Here is a 24,824-nt window from a genome sequence, read left to right on the forward strand (position 1 = left end):
TATTAAACTAATTTTAATACTTACTACTTTCCAAAAATTTTTATTAAAACAATACCAAAAATTAAAAAAATAAAAGAATAAAACACACACATTGAAAAATGCCACAAAGAAATGATTTCTGAACAATAACTGTTGGCAAAAATTTTAACTAAATATATACTTACAATCATAAAATGTATAAAAAATTAAAAAAAAATAGTCCGCACTGGGGATCGAACCCGCGTATATTGGCGATGCGATGCGATGGGCGAAGCGATGGTCGAAGCGATAGTCGAAGCGATGCTCAAAGCGATGGTCGGTGCGATTCAATAGGCGAAGCGATGATCCAAGCGATGGTCGATGCGACGCGATGCGATGGGTGCAGCGATGGTCGAAGCGATGGTCCATGCGATGCTCGAAGCGATAGTCGATGCGATGCTCGAAGCGATAGTCGATGCGATGCTCGATGCAACGTTCAATGCGATGCTCGATGCGATGCGCCTATACTAAGTGAGACCTAAAGCGGTACTATCTATAAGCAGAGATGGGTTAAGCTGGAGCTTAAGATTTGTTGGTGCAACCAGGCATTATGGGCATGCTACAAGAAAACAGTTTCAGAGCCTTTTTGAATTATGATTATATAAAACTGTAATGTTTGTTCACATGAATTCATGTTTTAGTTGTTATAAGTTTTCTAACAATTATCTGTTATCCACGATAACTGCATTGTAAAATCTTTTTTTTTTGTTTTTAGAATGCTGTGTTTATGGGACCAGTATCTGCTGTTCCTTTCATGCTACTAGCTGTCTACGGATTCGGATCTGGTTACGACACTATTCCATCTATAATAAAATTCTTCATGCACTTTAGCTACCTCAGGTACTCGCTCGAAGGGTTGATTCACGCCATGTTAAAAGATAGAGAAAAGCTAAGCTGTCCGGATACTGAAGAATACTGTATATACACAGACCTCAACTTATTCGTTAGGGACATGGGCATGGAAAACACTATTTATTGGGTTGACGTTTTAGTGCTAATTTTTATTTTAATCCTCTTCAGGGGTGGTAGTTATTATCTATTACGACAAAGATTAACTCCTAACAAAACCTTTAGAGCTCTACAATATATTGGAAGATTGGTTAAATCACAGTTTGGACTAGCGCGATGATAAGCGAAAGTTGGTTTATGTCTTTAGTTAATCTTATTATATTTTAAGTGATATTATTATATAGGATATTAGGAACTTGGGTAACTGTCTATTAATTTAAGTGATATTTTTAAAGGATCATTGTTATAACTTTGTAAAATATTGTAGTCAGAATTATTTTTATATACACTCATCGGCACAAAATTCCGCCACTAAAAATTTTTGATTAAGTTTGACAACTTATAACTTTATTATTTGTACTCCGATTTTCAAGATTCTTACATCAGTTTGTAGGTACGTGTATTAGTACCGTTTGCTATTACTCCGGTAACAAAATTTTTTGCTTAGATGGAATTATACGGGGTTGAGTGGAAGCATTGCATTTTCACCTAACTTTAAAAAATTCTATGGAAAAATTGAAGAGCTGATTTTGTTTCATAGTCCTTTCAGTAGCTAGCTCCACAGGTGCCCCATATCAAAGTATGTCGCGGGCCTTTTTCCACCACTGATATGGCATAGTGCTAAAAAAAATTTCAACAAAAGAAGCAAAAACGCTTCTATATAATAGAATAGAAATATGCTTTATTATCACTAAAAATTTTACAATTTTATGGACAAAGCTTACAAAGATTAGGAAAAAAACAATAACAAATACAGTTTACTGAAATTACAAAAATCATCAATATTACTACAAAATAAAAGATAATGAAATAAAACAAAACAATATAGGGTGTTTCATTATTAATTGGAAATATTTTAACTGTAGATTCGTGGACTCAAAATATTATGGATTAACCCAACATCACCTACCCCGAAAATGCTTCCTAAGGGAGCTGGAGTTCTTTGAAGATGGAGACTTTTAATCAGATTTTTTTAAATACATACCTCTAGAATACTTCTATTTAGAAAAACGAAAACTGGTACGTCTCTTTGTCTTCCAGATATCGATTTCATAAATTGTGAATTTCTAGTACCGGTCATATGCGTCCTCTTTGGGTAGGGCAACGGTTATTTTATCGCATAACTTTTTTGTCTTTGACTTTTAAGCATTTTTGACACTGAATTGTTAAATCGTGAGGTATTCTAGTACCAAAAGTTACTCTTACTTTAAGTCGGTAGGATACACCGTCTTCTAGAAAAATCAATTTGAAAATGTTTCATTTTTTGAATTTGAACAAAATTCGAAAAATTTTTCAAAAAAATGTATTTTACCTACCTAAAGCAAGAGTAACTTTTAGTACTAGAATACCTTATAATTTGCCAAAAATAATTCAAAATTAAACACACAAAAACTAATGCGATAAAATCTGTACCATCTGTGAATAAGTCGATAACTCAAAAATGCAAGCTTTTCGGTATGGCCACTTTAAACATTTTATTAGTTTTGAAGAATAAAAAATTTAAGATTTGACTTATCCACTTATTCACGGATGGTACAGAAATATCCGTTGACCTACCCAAAGCGGATACATATGATCGGTACTAGAAATTCGCGATTGATGAAATCGATTCATCTCTGGAATAAACGTACTAGTTTTCGTTTTTTGTTTTTGCGTTAAATCTTAATATTTTGAGCCTAGGAATCTACAGCTAAATTATTTCCAATTATTAATGAAACACCCTGTATATTGCAAAATTTAAATAAATTGCAAATTGCATAATACAACCTTAGGAACTAATAAGTTCTGCGTATAAAACCCAAATATAGATAATAATAATAAACCTAATTAACTGTAATATACCAAAGTCGAAATATAGATTTTAATTGTTGAGACTCGTTGTTTTAAAACAGATTCAGTTTTTGCAAGCCAAGGGTAAATGGATATAGAAAATGAACGTAAACAAAGAAGCTCTTTACTTTAACCTTTAACTACACGCGCTGGCGTATTTTGTACGCCAGATATAAGAATTCTACTGCAAATATATTTAAAAATTTAATTTTTGACCTTGTTTATGTCTCTAACCTATCACTGGAATGTGCTTTACAATTTGGTTTTAGTTTCGTTATAATCGGCGTTCTGGAAAGATCGTAATTTACAGTTTATTATTTGTTGTTTCCGGTGGTGCACAATATGCGCCACGATTATATTAATATAAGTAGTAATATAAGTACATATTTCAATTGTTTTTTAGTCATTATGGCACAAAATATATTTTCCTTTATAAACAATCCTTTTCTCCCGTAAAAAATCACATTTCAAAAAATTTTTTATTAACAATTTTATTTATCATGGACTCCAGTTATTCCGTAATTCCAGTTATAAATCCCAATTGGCTTACTGAGAAGGAACTCCAAGTATTCACTGATGCCAAATAAGGTTTATAACAAACAACTAAGTGTATTTTTTCAAAAAAAAAATAAACAAATCCGCTGTTATTGTGTATTTTCTTGTGGCGTATAAAGTACGCCACGCGTGTAGTTATGTCATAACTTGATGCGCGGGTAGTTAAAGGTTAACGGCGAGCGACCGGCAAATACATAGATATACTTAAATACAATTTATAAATAAAGAACAGATTACACGAAAATATACGCAAACAATACACAGTGTTTCAATGTTTCAAATATTCAAAGGTAAAGCGATTACAAATATTGCAATTTGGCATTATATGTCTCACATACAACCAACGGTGAATAGACAATAAAAAGTAGCTTGATAACAAAAAAGCTCTGTAGTTATAGAAATGCGGGAGGCAGAAAATAGATAGGTACCTGTACATCAATTTAGTTTATATGTATATAGATAGAGTATTCATTTCACGAAAATGTCGATATCCTAACAATATACACTGTTCAAAGCGTTTTAATAGTGAAATAATTGTAGAATATTTTTTTTCAATTTTTTGAATGGAATTTTGGGTCGACATGCCGCGCTGGGGCCCTGAATGTCGGGCGTCCCGTATAATTGATACGGAGGTAGCTATGCCTCTGAGTCCTTCCATATTATCCCGGAGGCCTGACTAAAATTTTCTTTTTGGAATTATCCTAATATCTCTTTTCTTGTAAGAGCTGCGCAATTCTTTGTCAATAAAACCACTGATTGACTCATAAACATAAATATCTTATATAGAAGTTAGATTGGTAAGATTGAAAGGGCCGGCATGTAACCCAGATCTCAATCCTATCGAGCATTTATGGTGTGAATTGAAAATAGCTATTCCCCATCATTCTAGGCCTCCAGCAAGTTTGATACAGTTATGGCCCTGGTGGAGGAATGTCGGGCTATTCCTCAGGCAAGGATAACACATCTTATTTATTCGATGTCAACCAGATTGCGAGCAGTCGTTTCTGCGGGAGGTGGACATACCCGCTATTAAATTGTTTTTGTTGTTAATTTTGTTTTGTTTTGTTAATTTTAGTGCGTTTGATAATTTTAATTAAGTAAACCTTCAAATCAGTGTTTTTATTTACAGCTTTCACAAGAAAAGAGATATTCGGATAATTAAAAAAACCAAGAGATGCCTCCGAGATAATACGAAAGCAGTATGAAACAAAATCAGGTCTTCAATTTCCCCCCTTAAAGTTAGTAGAAAATACAACGCCTCCATTCACCCCCGTATAAGACCATTTAAGCAAAAATTTTGATTATCGGAATAATAACAAACAATATCAATACATGTACCTACAAACTAATGTAAGAATCTTGAAAATCGGAGAACATATTACAAAGTTATAAATTGTCAAACTTAATCAAAAATTTTTAGGGACGGAATTTTGTACCGGTGAGTGTAGATTAGTTTTAGGTAGCAAATAACTATAAAATTATATACGATTACATAAAAAATACTTTGTCGGTTTTGCCTGTGACAATGATAACATTGACACTTAATTTATATAAAAGTAGTAGTATTTCGTTGTGTAGTGTAAAGTCCTAGTGTAATTAAATTATTTATTTTTAACTTCAACGTCTCGCCCAGTAAGTTAGCAATTTTATAATTTATTATTCGAAGTAGGTAAAACATTTAAAATATGAACAGACAAAAATTTTTTGACTGGTATCTAGCAGAAACTGTTAAGATAATCAGCAACTATTATTACAACTAGCTCCCCTTCCCCTGAAAGAAAGAGTAGGTTAATTAAGACTCCACTATAATTGAGCCAAAAGGGCAGAATTTTTGCCACTACAATTTAAAATTTCCCTTATTTTAATGTTGTTCTGCAGCTATTTTCTTGTGGCATTTTTATAATCAAGTATATTCAAATGGGAAATAAGCCACAATTTTACCTAAAAATGATTTTATTAACGTTTCGACGCCCAAGTCGGGTGTCGTTGTCAAAATACAAAATAATACTAAATAAACAAAAATGTTGTTGTTTAGTAAAAAATTCTTCTAATAATTTATTTAATCTGACTCATTTATATCGGCAATTCAGACACGTATTATACATTTTAAAGTAGACGACTTTAAAATGATATTGCCAATATTGATGAGTTGCGTTCCTGGGACGACTTTATTAAAAGATAGTTCATTCGATTACATGAAATCAATCCTAACTCAAGAATATCCGCCACAAAAAATCATAGCATGTGATCTGTCTTTAAAAAGACAACCAAATGCAACGGTGGCACTGAAATTCTCGCGTTAGAGATTCCATAGTAAATCACGAGGGAAAACCAGGAAAAACCTCGTGATACTATCCCGACATCGTAAGTATTTGTGTTTACATTTAGTTTACTCTCAAAACTAATACCAAATTCTGACTTGATATTTTAAATTTTAAATAATACTAAAATACTAAATATGTACTAACTCGATATGTTACTGATTTACTAATTGTGGTATTTTCTTTCTATTGACTTCCTCCTTTAATATGGGTAACCACATCCTACTGCATTCTACCGAGGAATTTGCGACACAATTGGTTTCATTTAGCATAATTAGAGCCGCTTCTTTGATTTTTCTCTTTTTACTATTGATATAATTGTATAATATATAATATATATAATATAGTGTCTGAATTGCCGATATAAATGAGTAAGATTAAATAAATTATTAGAAGAATTTTTTACTAAGCAACAACATTTTTGTTTATTTAGTATTATTTTGTATTTTGACAACGACACCCGACTTGGGCGTCGAAACGTTAATAAAATCATTTTTAGGTAAAATTGTGGCTTATTTCCCATTTGAATATATTCCCTTATTTTATTTGAAAACCTTCAATTCGGTTAATATGTCGTATTTTAATACATCACATACAAATAGGCAATATAACATCTTAGACCTCTGGCCCTGTCCCCAATACCCAATCGTCATTTTTCTCGGTCCGTCCATAGGTTTTTCTCTATTTTTATATCTCTCATTTCCCGATTTATGCCTTCTCTCTAGCTAAGGCGAGGTCATCCCCTTTTTCCTTCTATCATGAGGCTGCCATGTTAGTATTTGTTTTACAAGTCGATCTTCGGGCATTCTTTGGACATGTTCATACCATCTTAGTTGGTAGTACCATTATCTTCTACTATTTTATGATTTACTTGCATGATATCTCTTATTTTACTGTTAGTAACTCTCTCTTTTAAAGTTTTCCGTTGTATCGTTCCTTTATCTGCCATACTTCACTGATGTAGGTGATTATACTTTTAATAATTATGTTATACAGGGTGAGTCATGAGGAACTGTACATACTCCTACCTCGTATAGAGGCCCCTATGGGGAATAACAAATGCCCATTAAAAAGTGTCTGCTCCCATTGTTTAATAATATACAGGGCGAGTTTCGCATTTTGACAGAAATTTTTATTCGTCATAATTTTTGAACGGTCAGATCGATGTGTCTCTTATTTTGGTCAATCGTTACACTATTGCCACCTAATCAACTGATTTATTCAAACTAGAAAAAAATCAGGTCCGGCTTTAAAAAAATTAGTTCGTTTTGGTCTTAGAAAAAATTTCACCCTGTATAAGCTTTTTGAAAACTGTAATATGAATTTTACAAATTAGACAAATAGGCAATTAAAATAACATATTTATTTTTTTCCGCACACGATTGCTTAATTTTTTATAAAAAAATCAAATTTGATTATGAATTAAAAGTTTGGTAAAGTGAACCATAGATTTAACAAAATTAACTTTTATTACCAAAATTATTTTTTTTTGAACAAATATTTAATTTATGTTACCACCAATCAACTGATTTATTCAAACAAGAAAAAATCAGGCCCGGATTTTCAAAAATAAGTTCGTTTTGGTCTTAGAAAAAATTTCACCCTGTATACGCTTTTTGAAAACTCCAATATGATTTTTACAAATTAGACAAATAGGCAATTAAAATGGCATATTCATTTTTTTCCCTACACGATTACTTAATTTTTTATAAAAAAAATCAAATTTGACTATGAATAATTAAAAGTTTGGTAAAGTCAACCATAGATTAAAATAAAAATAACTTTTATTACAAAAATGAATTTTTTTTGAACAAATATTTAATTTATGTTATCACCCAATCAACTGATTTATTCAAACTAGAAAAAAATCAGGCCCGGATTTAAAAAATTAGTTTGTTCGGGTCTTAGGAAAAATTTCACCTTGTATACGTTTTTTGAAAACTTTAATATGAATTTTACAAAGAAGACAAATAGGCAATTAAAATGGCACATTTATTTTTTCCCCACACGATTACTTATTTTTTTATTAAAAAATCAAATTTGACTATGCATAAAAAGTTTGGCAAAGTTTTTGCATAGATTTAAAAAAAATAACTTTCTTTACAAAAATTAATTTATAAAAACAACGTTTTTCTTAAAATTAAAAGTTTTACCATTTTTTTTTCTATAACACGTCTACATCTAAAACTTCCCATAACACTTCTTTTGGACTCGATAGTTTAACATAGACGTGATCAAATTGATAAATTTTAAAATTTCCACCTAATTTTTGCGATTTACAAGTTTGCAACTTTTACAAGAAGAAGACTGAAAGTCTACAACAATTTTCATAGTCTTCACAATGGTAAGAGGTATGTGCTGTAAAAATTTCAGAAAAAAAATATTAAAATGGAACAGAGTTGTAGCGAGTTAAACCGTGAGTTCATTTTTTTTTCATTTTTAGGTTAAAATTCCGATTTTGACAAATTTGATTTTTTAATAAAAAATTAAGTAATCGTGTGGGGAAAAAAATAAATATGCCATTTTAATTGCCTATTTGTCTTATTTGTAAAATTCATATTAGAGTTTTCAAAAAGCGTATACAGGGTAACATTTTTTCTAAGACCAAAACGAACTAATTTTTTAAATCCGGACCTGATTTTTCTCTAGTTTGAATAAATCCGTTGATTGGATGGTAACATAAATTACTTATTTGTGCAAAAAAATTAATTTTTGTAATAAAAGTTATTTTTTCTTAAATACATGGTACCAAACTTTTAATTCATAGTGAAATTTAATTTTTTTTATAAAAAATTAAGTAATCGTGTGCGGAAAAAAATAAATATGCCATTTTAATTGCCTATTTGTCTAATTTGTAAAATTCATATTAGAGTTTTTAAAAAGCGTATACAGGGTGAAATTTTTTCTAAGACCCAAACGAACTAATTTTTTTAAAGCCGGACCTGATTTTTTCTAGTTTGAATAAATTAGTTGATTAGGTGGTAATAGTGTAACGATTGGCCAAAATAAGAGACACATCGATCTGACCGTTCAAAAATTATGACAAATACAAATTTCTGTCAAAATGCGAAACTCGCCCTGTATATTATTAAACAATGGGAGCAGACACTTTTTAATGGTCATTTCTTATTCCCCATAGGAGCCTCTATACGAGGTAGGAGTATGTACAGTTCCTCATGACTCACCCTGTATATCCTACGTTTGTTACTATTTGTTATTGATTAGCCTCAAAGTGTATTATTTAGAAGGAATATTGCTTTTCTTCCCAGGTTGTTTCTTTCTTCAACCGTGTCGTCTAAATTCGCTTCTTTTGTGAAGATCAGATCCAGCTATTGATATATGTCGCATGTCTGATAATTTCTCCATCGTCCAATGCGAAGTCCTGCTGTATCCCACAGACACAGATATATTCTGTCTTTCTTATGTTTATTTCAAGCTCCCTTTTTTATATATGCCAAGCCCCAATGTGTATATAGTATAGTGGCATGCATATGCGTTTCCAAAGATTTTGAATTTGTTCGAGCTAAATCTTAAATAATGTCGGTGAGAGACAACAGCCTCGTTTAAGACACTTCCTGGATTGAAATCCCTGGACTAGGCAGTTTCCAATTTTTACCCTTACTTTAGATTAGCATAAATTTGTTTCGTTGCTCGTACTCATTCCCATAGTGTAATTTGTGGGATACGTCAAATGCCTTTCTCAAGTCTACATACAATAAAATAATGTAGGTACTTCCCGGTTAACGGCAACATTCTTTTCAGTTATCCGTGTAAGGCAGAATAAATGGTCAATGGTTGATCTACCTGCCCTGAATCCTGCTTATTATTCGGTTTCTATATATTTTTATTCATTTTCTATTCCATGAACTAAATACGGTCGATATAAGGTTTTACTTGATATCATACGTTATACCAAGTTTGATTAAAGTGGGCTGAATAGTTTCACAGACTTGAATTTTTTGTACACATATACAGGGTGATTGATTAGTGTGAGGAAGCTCAGTAGATCTGTTATAGTAAAAATTGCAAAAAAAAGTTATTAACAAAAATTGTAGGCAGCTTTAAACTCCACATTTTAAAATTAGTTACAATCTTACAGGGTGTTCCATAAGATAGTGGCAGATCAAAATTATGTTTTTTTAAATGGAACACCCTGTATTTTATTTTAAATTTGAAATCTGCTTTACTTCCACATCACAACAATGTAAAGTTTTATTATGTTATACCGGGTATTTAAAAAGTTATAACCAATATTACCTGAAAATCGTATCAAGTTTAACTCCCTGTATAATTAAAAAGGAGTGTAGGAACATTAATCTATTGCAACCATAGTTTTTTAATAATTATTAAAAATTATAAAACATATTCGTTTTTATAATATTCGGTAAATCAAATACAGGGTAAGAAGTCAAAATGCAAGTACATTATTTTCTTGGTAATTTTAAATAGAACACCCTGTATTTTATATCACTATCGAAAAGTACTAATATCGTACTTCAAATTTTATGAAGTACTCCCTATACCTAAAGTTATCAGTTTTCTAGATATTTTTATTTTTCCATCAAAGTATTAATTTGGTAGATATTTTAACGTTTACCAATAATTATTGTGAGTTGGCCAGGCCATGATTGATTTGTCAGAAACTGACAGTTTGGCATTAATTAGTAATTTTAACTTATCTTACTTAAGTAAGGTGTTCAAAATGGCCTCCCAAAACATCTATGCATACTTGAAAGCGGTCATTGAAAGAGTTGCTTACATTAGTAAGCATTTGTAAAGAAATATTTTGAAATGCAATTCGGATTCTATTTTTCATATCATCCCTTGTTGTTGGAGGTATTTTATATACTTCGTTCTTAACGTAACCCCAAAAAAATGATTTTATTGAAATCTGGTGACCTTGAGGGCCACCTTACCGGTCCATCCCTTCCGATCCATCTTTCACCAAACTGATCATTAAGTTCACCACGTACTAATTCGTTGTGGTGCGCAGGAGCACCGTCATGTAGAAACCACATTTGTTCACGTATATTAAGTGGAACCAACTTCTAATAATATCGGTAACTGATTTACGATAAAATCTAAATAAATCTCACCATTTAAGTTATCTTCAAAAAAATATGGTCCTATTACATGGTTACCGACGATACCTCCCCACACATTTAGAGACCATCTTGTTTGACTATGTGTTACTATGTGGTATGGATTACTCGTTGAATAGTAGTGAAAGTTATGACTATTAACAGAACCGTTTCGATGGAATGTAGCTTCATCAACCAATAGGACATAATCAAAAAAATCTCTCTGCTCATTAATTTTTTCTAAGGCCCATTCACAAAATACTAGTCGTTTCTGAAAATCATCATTATTTAATTCTTGGTGCTTTTGAATATAAGGGTGCATCTTGTTTTTAGATAGAATGTTTTGAACAGAGTAGTAACTAAGTTCTTGTTCACTGGAAATACTCCTTATACTTGTGTGTGGGTTTTCTGTAACTTCCATCAACACTCATTTCGTTTTCCTCTGTCACACTAGTGTTTGTTCGTTTATGTTTTTCAAAATTCACTGAACCAGTGCGGTTAAATCGATCTTTCAATTTTTCAAATGTATCTTGTCTAGGTTGCCGCCTATCTGGAAACGGTTCTTGATAAATGCTAGCTGATGCTAGTAATGAATTTTTATTGCATTCCCCCAAAATCCAGATCATATCTACCATTTCATCAGTAGTAAAATTCATTATTGCTAATTTAAATTGAATTAATTACTGAATTACTAAATAATAATTGTTTCTAATTTACGGTGTATCCCAATACTGAATTAATAAACAATAATGTCAAACTGTCAGTTTCTGACAAATCACTCATAGCCAACTCACAATAATTATTGGTAAACGTTAAAATATCTACCAAATTAATATTGTGATGGAAAAATAAAAATATCTAGAAAACTGATAACTTTAGGTATAGGGAGTACTTCATAAAATTTGAAGTACGATATTAGTACTTTTCGATAGTGATATAAAATACAGGGTGTTCTATTTAAAATTACCAAGAAAATAATGTACTTGCATTTTGACTTACCCTGTATTTGATTTAACGAATATTATAAAAACGAATATGTTTTATAATTTTTAACAATTATTAAAAAACTATGGTTGCAATAGAATAATGTTCCTATACTCCTTTTTAATTATACAGGGAGTTAAACTTGATACGATTTTCAGGTAATATTGGTTATAACTTTTTAAATACCCGGTATAACATAATAAAACTTTACATTGTTGTGATGTGAAAGTGAAGCAGATTTCAAATTTAAAATAAAATACAGGGTATTCCATTTAAAAAAACATAAGTTTGGTCTGCCACCATCTTATGGAACACCCTGTAAGATTGTAACTAATTTTAAAATGTGGAGTTTAAAGCTGCCTGCAATTTTTGTCAATAACTTTTTTTTGTAATTTTTACTATAACAGATCTACTGAGCTTCCTCACACTAATCAATCACCCTGTATAAAGATCCTGTTATGATGATTATTATACAGGGTGATTGATTAGTGGGGTAGCGGATCAATAGATCCGTTATAGTAATAGCTAGCAATAAAAGTTAATAATAAAAATTTTAGCCACCTTTGAGCTTCATATTACAAAATTAGCTAGAATGTTACAAGGGTGTTCGATAACACAGTGGCAGACCAAACTTATGTTTTTTAAATGAAACACCCTATATTTTATTTTAAATTCGAAATCCTGTTAGCTTCTCCATTACAAAAATATATAGGTTTGTTATGTTATACAGGGTATTTACAAAGTTATAACCAATTTTGTGTGAAAATCGTAACAAGTTCAACTTCCTGTATAAATAAAAATACGCACAACAGCAATGGTTTATTAATGCCATATTTTTTTATTTATTGCCAACATTTTCAAAAATTATTGACATTGCTAATTTTCTTTATATCAAATACAGGGTGAGTCAAAACGCAAGTACATCATTTTATCGGTAATGTTAAATGGAACACCCTGTATTTTATATCATCATTGAAAAGTAACATTACCGTACTTTAATTTTTATATAACATTCCCTGTGTCCAAATTTATTAGTTTTCGAGATATTTTAATTTTTTAGTGCAAATTATTTTAGGTGTCTAAATTTATCTAAATTTTAAGTAAGCCATCACTGAATTGACAATTGACGATTACTGGTTATTAATCCGGTAATTAATGTAACAATGTAGCAAATAAAGAAATAAAAATAATTTATTAGTAATACATTTTCCAAAAAAAAAACACAACCACAACATGCAACATTTTTGAAACAATTAAAAACTACTTTTTTATGTAATTGTAACAAATAAAGAAAGAAAATTAGTAATAAATTTTACAAAAAAACACACAACCACAAAATACAACATTTTGTGAAGTCAATTAAACACTACTTTTTATGTAAATGTAACAATGTAACAAATAAAGAACGAAAAATAATTTATCAGTAATACATTTTGCAAAAAAAACATGTTTAAAAAAATTAGAAGCTACTTTTAATAAACTATTTTTAATATTTAATTACATAAGGTGTTCAAAATTACCTCCTAACACATTTATGCACGCCTAAAAACGATCATTGAATGAGCTACTTACTCTACGAAGCATTTGTAAATTAACGCATCGAAATACACTTTGCATTCTATTTTTCATCTCATCCCTTGTTGTTGGAGGAATTTTATAAACTTCATCATTAACGTAACCCCAAAAAAATCAGTCCAGTTTATTAAATTCTGGTGATTTGGGTGGCCACGCTATTGGTCCATTGAAAAATGAAAATATCTCGAAAACTAATAAATTTAGACATAGGGAATGTTATCTAAAAATTAAAGTACGGTAATAGTACTTTTTAATTGTAATATAAAATACAGGGTGTTCCATTTAAAATTACTGAGAGAATAATGTACTTGCGTTTTGACTCAACCTGTATTTGATATAAAGAAAATTAGCAATATCAATGATTCTTAAAAATTTTGACAATACGAAAAATAATATGGCATTAATAAACCATTGCTGTTTTGCTTATTTTTATTTATACAGGGAGTTAAACTTGTTACGATTTTCATATAAAACTGGTTATAACTTTGTAAATACCCTGTATAACATAACAAATCTTTATATTTTTGTGATGGAGAAGTTAACAGGATTTCGAATTTAAAATAAAATATAGGGTGTTCCATTTAAAAAAACATAAGTTTAGTCTGCCACTGTGTTATCGAACACCCTGTAACATTCTAATTAATTCTAAAATGTGAAGCTTAAAGTTGGCTACAATTTTTGTTATTAACTTTTATTGCTATCTATTACTATAGCGGATCTATTGAGCTTTACCCCAGTAATCAATTACCCTGTATGTAACACTGGCACCACCCGTTAGCAAATCTATAAAAAACTGAACTAGTTTTTTCACGGACAGACAGGCGGAAGTTATTTGTAAATTATTTTATAGGATTAGTGGTTAAAACAAAATTAGACTGTATGTACAATAAAATTTAATGCATTGATGTAGGTATAATAAATATTTAATTTTCATGTGATCACTAATTTCACACATTGTTTCATTGTTCAATGTTATACAACGGTTATATTCTTATATTTTGTATCATTTTATCATCACTAGTTCTTTATTTATAAGGTTCTTATTACCAATAAATATTTAGTTTTTATTATGAATCCATCTAAAAAACCATTCTAAAAACAATAATATTCCAAGCTCATACAATCATTAACTTAAAAAACCCAAATTAAATAATTTACCAAGGTAGGTTTGAAGAGTATTTAAAATATTTGAGTATTAGGTTTTCATTTTGTATTTTCCTTTTAAATAATATTTCGTAGCTTTACAATAAGAAATAATACATGTTACTATATTGTTGATATACAATATTTTACAATGTATATGACTGTTTGATGCCCCCAGGTAATGTGATAAACTAGATAAAAATGCAAACTATACTTTATTCAATAAACATAGTTTAAATACCAAAGCCTATTTTATGTATTAATTCTGATGTGAAATAAAGTACATCCAATGTTTCAGAGTGTGTTTTAATTTTAATATAAGGGGTGTAACGCTAGTTCGCCTCCACGTGGTGCACCCTGGGTAACGCTAAACGAACTAGCAAAATTTGGTGGTAGACGAACGAAAAAAAATCCTGCCAATATCACAGATCACAAACAGAAATCTTATATATATATACGTAAACAGACGATGGGAACAAATAAAGGTTCTTCTCAGAACCAGCTGACTAGAGATCTCGGACTGTGTATCCGAGTCTGTCACCTTAACATCGAGGGCATAAGCAAGGCAAAATGCCAAGTATTGCAAAAAATCCTACACGATAACGACATTGACCTGGTTGCCATACAAGAGACCCATACCGAAGACAAAGTCCAGCTTGATTTAAGGGGAAAGATACCTGGCTACGATTTACTGGGAGCCACTATTATAAACATTACGGCATCACAACCTATATTCGCTGCAATATAGAAAATGGTTTCCTGCTTTCTGCTTCCAATAAAAATAATATACATGAAGTGGTCACCAAAATTGCAGAGATTACCGTAGTTAACATATACAAACCTCCAGCCACTACATGGAATCCAGAACTGCTAAAGACTCATCCACATCCTACTATATATACATCGGCGACTTCAACAGCCACCACGAAATGTGGAGTACTTACACCACGAATGATGAAAATGGGGAGGCACTAGTAGAATGGTCCGAAGAGCAAAGTACATAATATCTAGTTTTTGATGCCAAAGACAGAGGAACCTTTAAATCAGCTGCATGGAGAAAAGAATATAACCTAGACATATGTTTTGTCTCGAAGGATACCAATGACAGACCACTAACAACTGTGAGAAGTGTCCTTGCAGACTTCCCACATACTACTCAACATTGTCCTGTGCTTATCATCATCGGAGTATCACTACCAATAATTAGATCATATCTTCGACCCAGGTGGAATCCTAGAAAAGCAAACTGGAAGAAGTTCTCTGAACAACTAGACCGGACCTTGAGCTGGCTTCCTCCAATCAGCAAACATTACGAGAGGTTTGTGGGTGCAGTAATAAGCGCTGCCAAGGAAACCATCCCTAGATGCAAAGAATATGTGCCCGGATGGACTGAAACATATGTGAAGACATACGCGAAGTTTCTCGAAAGTGGTGATCGAGAAATAGCCGACGAGCTTTTACACAACATCGATACAGCTAGACGCCAAAAATGGATAAAGACTGTCAAAAACCTTGACTTCAAAAAATCAAGCCGTCAGGCATGGTCCCTGTTGCGGAAAATTGGAGCACCTAACCAGCTGGAATCCAGAGAGCCTAAAATGTCTCTTAACAAAGCTCCCATAATATAGTATCTCTATCCAGAGCTCTACGAGATCGAACACATACTACCAACGTGAAAAGAGACTTAAGGTCATTAAAAAACGAACTCAGAATACTCAGCAAGAATACTTATTTCTGAAATCATACATGCGCTAAAAGAAATGAAATCAGGTAAAGCATATATGGGTTTGATGCTATCCATCCTGAGTTCTTGATACACAGTGGTGCATACACGAAACAGTGGCTTGCATTGTTCTTTAATGATATACTTCAGTCAGGTACCATTCCTTTCTCACTTAAGCGAACAAAGACAATTGCAATTCCGAAACGGGGCAAATCAAACGATAAGCCAGAAAACTACCGCCCCATAGCTATACTCAACATGTTATATAAACCATTAGAAAAGCTTCTCCTCAACAAAATTAGTCACATAATACTATAAAACGTCCCCATTGAACCGGGTTTCCCGGGTTTCCCTTATCGAAGCTGTACGGACCAAGTGCTGTCATTAACAACTTTTATAGAAGCTAGTTTTCAAAAGACAGCAACAGTATTCATAGATCTAACAGCAGCATAGGATACTGTGTGCAGACAGGGATTAATATATAAACTGGCCCGTATTATCCCCTGCAGAAAGATAATTAACCTCATTGACAACATGCTGACAAACAAAGTCTTCCAGGTTATAATTGGAAAGGAGACGAGTAGACAGATAAAACTTAACAATGGCCTTCCACAGGGTTCTGTCCTTGCCCCTTTACTTTTCAGCCTCTATATTGCTGACATACCTGAAACCGTATCTCAGAAGTTTGGATATGCTGACGACTGGACCCTTGCAACAAGTCACCAATCTTTAGAAACTACAGAAATCACTCTCACGAATGACCTATCCATCCTCAGCGAATACCTTAAGAAATGGAGACTACAACCAAGTACTACAAAAACTGAAGTATCAGCTTTTTATCTCAACAACAAGCTGGCAAACAGAGAATTGCGAGTGTATTTTAATAACAAGCTGTTGAAAAGACAATAAATACACGAAATACCTTGGGGTTATTCTAGCTAGACAAAACGCTTATATTCAAAGAACACCTGACGAAAACAGCAGCAAAATTGAAAACACGTAACAATATAATACAGAAACTCTGCGGCATTACGTGGGGGTCAACAGTATCAACTTTAAGATCCTCTGCTCTTGGCCTGGTATATCCGGTGACAGAATACTGTGCACCAGTGTGGCTAAATAGCAGGCATACCCACCTGGTGGACACTCAACTCAACCGTGCTATGCGTATGATAACAGGCACAATTAAGCCGACCTCTACAATGCAATGTGGCTACCTACCCTTAGTAATATAGCACCACCCAACCTACGCCGCGAACATGCATTGGGTAAAGAATATAACAAAATAATGGACAGTCGCCAGCTTCTAGTCCACAACGACATCCCCGATATTCTTGGAAACCGTCCCCGATCCAGGTTGCCCCCTCTACAATCTGGTCAAGCGCTGCAGCAATCCAACTTTGACTTAAATACCCGATGGAGAGAAGATTGGGAAAGTAAGAGAGATCCGCATTACCATAGTCTACCGGACATCATAGAAAAACCTGGCCAATTTGAACGTCTCCGTAAGATTTGGGCAGCCCTTAATCGAATTCCAACAAACTGTGGAAGATGCGCTGACTCCCTTTACAGATGGGGTAAACTTCCCTCGCCTTCTTGTGACTGCGGCGCTGCAAGACACACGATCAGACACATTGTTCAGGACTGCCCACGCAGAGCATACACAGGCGACCCTATAGACTTTGAATGCACGCTAAGAGTGGAGCTAGGAGTAAGGTCGCCGGGTCAGATATGCTCACTAAGAGCGGCCCCAGACCCGTCGGCTGGAGAAAGAGAGGGTCGGTTTAGTCGGTAGGCGGCCCGAGAAGATACAGATAGAACGGATCGAATCGGACACACCTGTGACACCTTCCCAGACGGTCTTGCGAAGATTCCCACCTCCCAAAAAAAGGTGAACAATGGCACGATACTGTGATTAATCAGGCAAGGAGAACCACCTGATTATTTTCACGTGAATACACTCCAAATGAAATCTCTCTCTTCAATCCTGACCCCCCCGGAGGAAGTGTCGTCGTCGACGTGATGTGTGTTGTCTGTCTCCAAAGATCTCTTTCTCTCTCTCTCTCTCTCTCTCTCTCTCTCTGGTCATTTCTTTTATCACATGCATAGGTCTTTTACATATTTCTGTAATTTGATCGATCTATCTTGTTGGAGATCTTGCTCGTGATCTTCGGTCTTTCACCTTTCCTTGTTTAATGAGTCTTTTCATGTTTCCTGCGTTTGGTCTAATAACATAGGAGAAAGGTCCAAAGTATTTTAATTGTTGGAGATGGACTTTACTGGAGAGTCGTTGGCTAACTTTTAGCTCTCTTAAAATTGAATTATTTGTCCTACGGTTGGTCCAAGAAATTCGTAACAGTCTTCTCTAACAGAACATTTCAGTGGCGCCTATCTCTCTTCTTTCCGATTGTCTTAGAGTCCAATATTCACATCCCTAGATCAGTATTGGGAATATTAAGTAGTTGATCAACCTCATCTTTAACGCTCTTGAAATTTGACAGTCCTTCGATCTTTTGGTCATTTTTACTGTGGCAACTTTTGCTAGATCACATCTATGTTTAAGAGGAAACAGTAGCGATAAACTGGTAGCGAAAACGCGTTCTAAGATTGCTGCTGTAATTTTGAATATTTTTTCGAGGTATTTGGCACACGTATTCGTAACATAATAAAGAATGGTGGTACAGAGCCCAATTTGACAAATATATTAATATGTAGAAATTACTCTGTAATTAAATACAATATTAAAAAAACGAGCCTGTACCGCCATTAAGAAGAACAATAAATACACTTTCTTCAAATAAACTTTTTTATCCGATGCCTAGATTTTGTGTCATTTTGGAACTACTAATGAAATAAAAAATTTTAGTAGTTCCAAAATGACACAAAATTTAGGCATCGGATAAAAAAGTTTATTTGAAGAAAGTGTATTTTTTGTTCTTCTTAATGGCGGTACAGGCTCGTTTTTTAATATTGTATTTAATTACAGGGTAATTTCCACATATTATTATACTTTTCAAATTGGGCTCTGTACCGCCATTCTTTATTATATTACGAATACGTATGCCAAATATCTCGAAAAAATATTCAAAAATACAGCCGCAATCTTGGAACGCGTTTTTGCTACCTGTTGATCGCTACTGTATCACCTTAATCTATTCCTGCAATGACCCTGTGTTTGTGATCAATGATCCCTGATATACTTAAGTATGAGCTCACAACCTCAAACCGGTCAATTGTGGTTGTGTGTGGATGATTGTTATGTAGATATCACTATCTCTTATCATGATCTTTGTCTTGATATGTTTAATTGCAGACTAAATATTTGACTTTCGTTTTCGACCGTAAGTTGTTTATTTTATGACTATTTATTGAGATGTAGTCGCTTGAGATTTTTTGCACAATCTTACTCAAAAAGGACTCCTTTTAACAAATTTGCATGTTGCCAGGACCAAAAGGTGGTCAAAAATTTTTTAAACGTTTTTTTTGTTTTTTCCTAAAATTATTTTTTTTGCATGAAAAAAGATTTTTTAGGTTTTTTGGATCATTCCAAACAGAAAAGGCCTTTAGTGACTTTTCTCTAAAAAAGATAGTTTTTGACATATTATAAGCGATTTTTTTTTCCCTGGAAGCCGTCTGTTGTGAACCGGTTGTACTGCAGCCACTTGGCTTATTGTACATCTTCCATTGTTTATGAAACCCATTCCAGAATTCTGGAACCCTGTACCAGCTTGTACAGGTCTAGTGGGTGGGTGCCATATAATTTTGGAGTCATTTCGATGTCTCCGAAAAGTGTTTGCCGCCTCCGATCCAATGCCTCACAGTCATGCAAAATATGGTTGACTGTTTCAGGTTCTCTGTTACAGAGTCTGCAGCTCAAGTCTCCATGAAACAGCCCCATTGTATGCAGGTGACCCTTAACTGGCGCATGTCCAGTGAGGAAACCTGTTATGACTCTGAGCTGATTCCTGCTTGTTTTCAGCAGTAACTCAGCTCTACTAGCACATGTCCGTCCGATATACATCTTGCCATGTGTTTGACCGGGTACACTCTCCCAGTGTGAGTTGTGTTGGCTTCGGATCCAGGCTTTTTTTCGTTCGCGGACGGTGCTTTTTGGCACTCCCACGGCCGGCTCTGGACCCAGGTATTTTGTAGCTGATGCTCTCTTGGCAAGTGCATCAGCTCTTTCATTGCCGTATATGCCCCGATGACCTGGAACCCATACCAGTATAACACTGTTATGTTGTGCCAGTCTATCAAGTTCTTGTCGACATTCCCACACCAGCCTAGAGTTCACCTTAGGGCTTATAAGAGCCCCAATGGCTGCTTGGCTATCTGTGCATATGTTAACCCGCTGCAGTTCGAATGCCCTCAGTTTGTTTTCTCTTGCACACTGCAAAATTGCAAAAATCTCTGTCTGAAATACGGAGGTACATTCTCCCAGTGGAATAGAAATGTTGAAATTTCCACCACTATAGAATATTCCTGCGCCCGAACCGTCTGCAGTTTTAGACCCGTCCGTATACCAGGTGCAACCCTGCAGTCTGGGTCGAGAGTTTCCTCTGTCCCATTCGTCTCGTGGGCAAATGTCCACTTGAAAAGGTACTTCAGGCATATATCTTGATGTCATATGGTCAGAAATCATTATCCATTCGGCATCATTAATTTCATTCGTTATTTTACTATGTCCTGATTTAACTGGTACGTTGCTCAGGTTTTCTCGCAGTCTATAATAGCCCATTCTCGCCTCACCTCTTATTGTTATATGTAAAGGAGGGAGATCCAGTAGTGCCTCCATAGCTGCCGTAGGTGTGCCCCTCATAGCCCCCGTGATCCCGAGACAAGCAAGTCTTTGCACCTTGCTTAATTTGATGATGGCACTTTTTTGCTGCACTTTTGGCCACCATACCACTGATGCATATGTAATTGTGGGTTTTACTACCATGTTATAAGTCCAATATACCATGTCTGGTCTCAAACCCCACATTTTTCCATGAGTACGTCTGGCTACCATTAACGTAGATACCGCTCTCTTCGTTATTCTTTCTATCTGCTGATTCCAAGTAAGTCTTGAGTCTAATATTATCCCGAGATACTTTACTTCACTCACCAGATTTAAATGTATACCATTTAGACTTAGGGGACCCAATTCCTCTGAATTCCTTCTTTTAGTAAATTTCATGATTTTGGACTTTAGAGGACTGATGTTAAGCCCTACATTTGAAGTCCATTCTGTAACTACTGTCAGAGCCTGTTGCATTCGATCTCTGACTGTACCATTAAATTTTCCGTGGGCTAAGATGACTAGGTCATCCGCATAGCCCAGGACGTGATGCCTATCGTTGTCGAGTCTAGCTATCAGGCCATCCATGACCAGATTCCACAATAGAGGAGATAAGACTCCTCCCTGTGGGCAGCCTCTGGCTACCTGAGCTGACACTGTATCCCCTAGCAACGTAGCATATATCACACGGCTTCTCAGCATGCAGTCTATCCATCTACAGCTTGTTTCGTCTATTCCTTTTAGACGGATCGCCCTTGTGATCGCTTCGTAAGAGGTGTTGTCAAATGCTCCCTCAATATCGAGAAATGCACCCAACATCACCTCTTGGTTTTCTAGAACGTACTCCACTCTCTGTACAAGATGGTGCAGTGCCGTTTCTGTGGAGACTCCCGCTCGATATGCATATTGTCCCCGATGTATCGGACTTTCAACCAATACACCATCCCTGATATGCCTATCGAGCAGTTTTTCTAAGGTCTTCAGTACGAATGACATCAGACTTAATGGCCGCAGAGACTTGGCCCTTTCCTGTCCGAGTTTGCCAGGTTTGGGTATAAAAGCCACCCTTATCAGCCTCCATGCTTTTGGTATGTACCCCAGCCCTAAACTAGCCTGCAGTATCTTACACAATTTTTTGAAAAGAAGGTCGTTTCCCTTCTGTAGAAGTATTGGATAAATCCCGTCCGGACCCGGTGATTTATATGGCTCGAATGAGTTTATTGCCCATTTGATTTTGTCCTGGTTTATAACTTCTTTTGCCACATGCCAGTTTTCCCTAGAACCATAATTCATGATATCCAGTCCGGTTTGCCATGTGTCTAGTGGTATCAGTTTTGTCTCAGACTCAGGAAAGTGCACCCTGAAAAGCTCTTTCAGGGTGTCTTCACCATTCTGAGTGTATTCACCTGACTCTTTTTGGAGCGAGGGAATACTTATCTGAGGGTCCTTTGAGAGAACTTTATGGAGCCTTGCCATTTCTGAAGTCCCTTCTATCTCTTCACAATGCCTTCTCCACGATTCTCTTTTTGCCCTTCTCAGTTCCTTATTGTAGTCAGTCAGAGCTTTGCGATAATCGCCCCACTCGCCTGACCTTTTGGCGAAATTAAATTTTCGTCTAACCTCTGTCCTTTGATTTGCAAGATTATGATTCCACCAGGGAACTTTCCTGTTGGAATTCCTGACTATCTCCGGACAGTTGTCTTCGAACGCTGACGTGACAATCTCTTGAAATTGTTCGGCAGCCATGTCTAGGTCCAATGTATGCCTTATCTTCCCGTTAATCCTGCCTAAGCTATATTCTATGTCTGCTTGATATGCTTCCCAGTTTGTTTTACGAGGATTACGATAAGTTTCCTTGATAAGCTCATTGCCTGTCATTTCAAAACAAATGTGTCGATGGTCTGAAAAGGACACCTCATCTGACACATGCCAGTTTTTCACAGTTCTAGCCACGTTAGTCGTGGCAACTGTTATATCAATCACCTCCTTCCGTCGTGAAGTCACGAAGGTTGGTTTGTTTCCTACGTTTAATATGTTTAATATGTTCAAATTATGTTGCATTATAAACTGTAGTACTGACTCACCTCTTGCATTGGTGTTTGTACTGCCCCAAGTCAGATGGTGCGCATTCGCATCACAGCCAATGATTAATTGCAATCCATTTTTCCTGCAATCTCTCACTAGCTGCTCCAATTCCCTTGATGGTGGTTGTTCGGGATCATCATATGGGAGGTATGCTGATCCTAAAACTATCTGCTTCACCCCTCCTCCATCTATGATCTTCATCTTTACCGTGGTTAAATCCCTGGAACAGTGATTTATCAACGGCAGTGTTTTGATGTTTCGTTTGACTATTATGCAAGTTCGCGGGACATCGGCAGACCGGCTATATATAAGCTCTCCACCAATACCCGATAGACCTCTTATTTTGCCCTTGTAAACCCAGGGTTCTTGTAACAAGGCTACATCAAACCTTCTCATGGCGACAGTAAGTTCTGCCGAAGCTGACTTACTATGCTGGAGATTCGCTTGCAGGATTCTGATTGGAGCCATCAATGCCTCTGATGGTTTTGAAGGATATCTTTTCAAGTCTGTAATACGCCTTGAAATTTGCAGCCTTCAATGTTTTATAGGAGACCTCGTCGATCGTGTATACGAGGATTTGCATGTCCTCTCCGACCTTCCGATTTTTCAACAACCAGTCTTCCGTCTTAAGGTCTTTATTTTGCCTCTCTAAACGGGTTCTGACTGTTGATTCTTCAGCCTCTTTCTCGGGGATGCGGGCGAGGACCATAGGGCGTTTTGGCATGTGGCTGGGATCGACCACATTTAAGTCGACTCCTTCCCACAGGCCCTCTATAGTCCTTACCACCTCAGTAGTCGATTTTTTGGTATGTTCGTTAGCACAGTTTACCCACAGAGTACCTGCGCTAAACGATGTTTTATGGAACTGTAGCAGTTGATTTTGACTTCCAACAGGAGCCTCATCCACTGCTAGCTTTAGTTTGTTGATGATCAGGTCTGCGTGAGCCTGATCTAGTTGAGTATCCGGATGGTGCCTGTGTGCCACCGCTATCCTGAATACTTTTGTGACATTGCTGTATGACCTAGTCTGCTCATGAGAGCTCCTTGGTCTCTTAGCAACCCTTTGTTGCGGGGGGGTAATGGTATTCTCCCGCGGTCTCTTTTTACCCTCGGGTTTTACCAGTACTCCCGTTTTGTTTTTATGGGGATTTGCTGTGGTCCATGTTCCAGCAGCCATTTTTGCCTTTTTCGTCATCTTTCTTTTTTGAGCTCCAGAAAGGCGTTTTTTGCTACTTTGTGCAGAGTCTGTTCCGCTTGGAACAACTTCTGGCTCAGTATTTGGGACAGATACAGAATCCACGACTGAAGTCGCCTCTGTGTCCGTTCCCGTTTTTGTGTTTGTTTATTCAATCTCGTTCTCCATATTTGTTCCCACGAGTTGGGACAAATTGCTGTCAGGCACGGCAGTGCGCCCTTACCGTGCTAAGGCTATAATCCCCCAGAGTTCGCCATCTCTCTAGGGCATCGCTTTAGATACACTTTACTCCCTGTACCATGCATCCCGTCGGCACGATGGTGTTACACCTTAGGATTGGGAGGATGGATCATTTGGCGTTATCCAGGGTGCACCACGTGGAGGCGATCCATCGCTACACCCCATTATAAGCGATTAAGCGATCTTCTGCGAAGAGTTGAGTACGAAAGCAATAGAGTTGGTCTGAAAATCAATAAAGCTAAGACAAAAATAATGGTGGTCGACAGATTTGACACTATTCAACTGA

The 24,824-nt window shown here is 35.3% G+C and overlaps 1 protein-coding gene across 2 annotated transcripts in view; it reads left to right on the forward strand.

Moving 5' to 3' along the window:
• LOC114328578 (ATP-binding cassette sub-family G member 1) overlaps positions 1–14,812 on the forward strand; it is a 475,585-nt gene extending 460,773 nt beyond the window's left edge. The window contains exons 9-10 of one of the 2 annotated variants that reach the window (XR_007698348.1): positions 734–1,896; positions 1,960–14,812. Coding sequence is in view for 1 of the 2 variants with exons in the window: in XM_028277465.2 (XP_028133266.1) it covers positions 734–1,147 (414 nt within the window). In the remaining variant the exon portion in view is untranslated. Of the gene's footprint in view, positions 1–733 lie in introns of both variants that reach the window. The other variant, XM_028277465.2, reaches the window with a different exon arrangement.
• Positions 14,813–24,824: the final 10,012 nt, after the last annotated feature.

The sequence above is a fragment of the Diabrotica virgifera genome, chromosome 5, assembly GCF_917563875.1.
Source record: "Diabrotica virgifera virgifera chromosome 5, PGI_DIABVI_V3a".
NCBI classification, from domain to species: Eukaryota; Metazoa; Arthropoda; class Insecta; order Coleoptera; family Chrysomelidae; genus Diabrotica; species Diabrotica virgifera.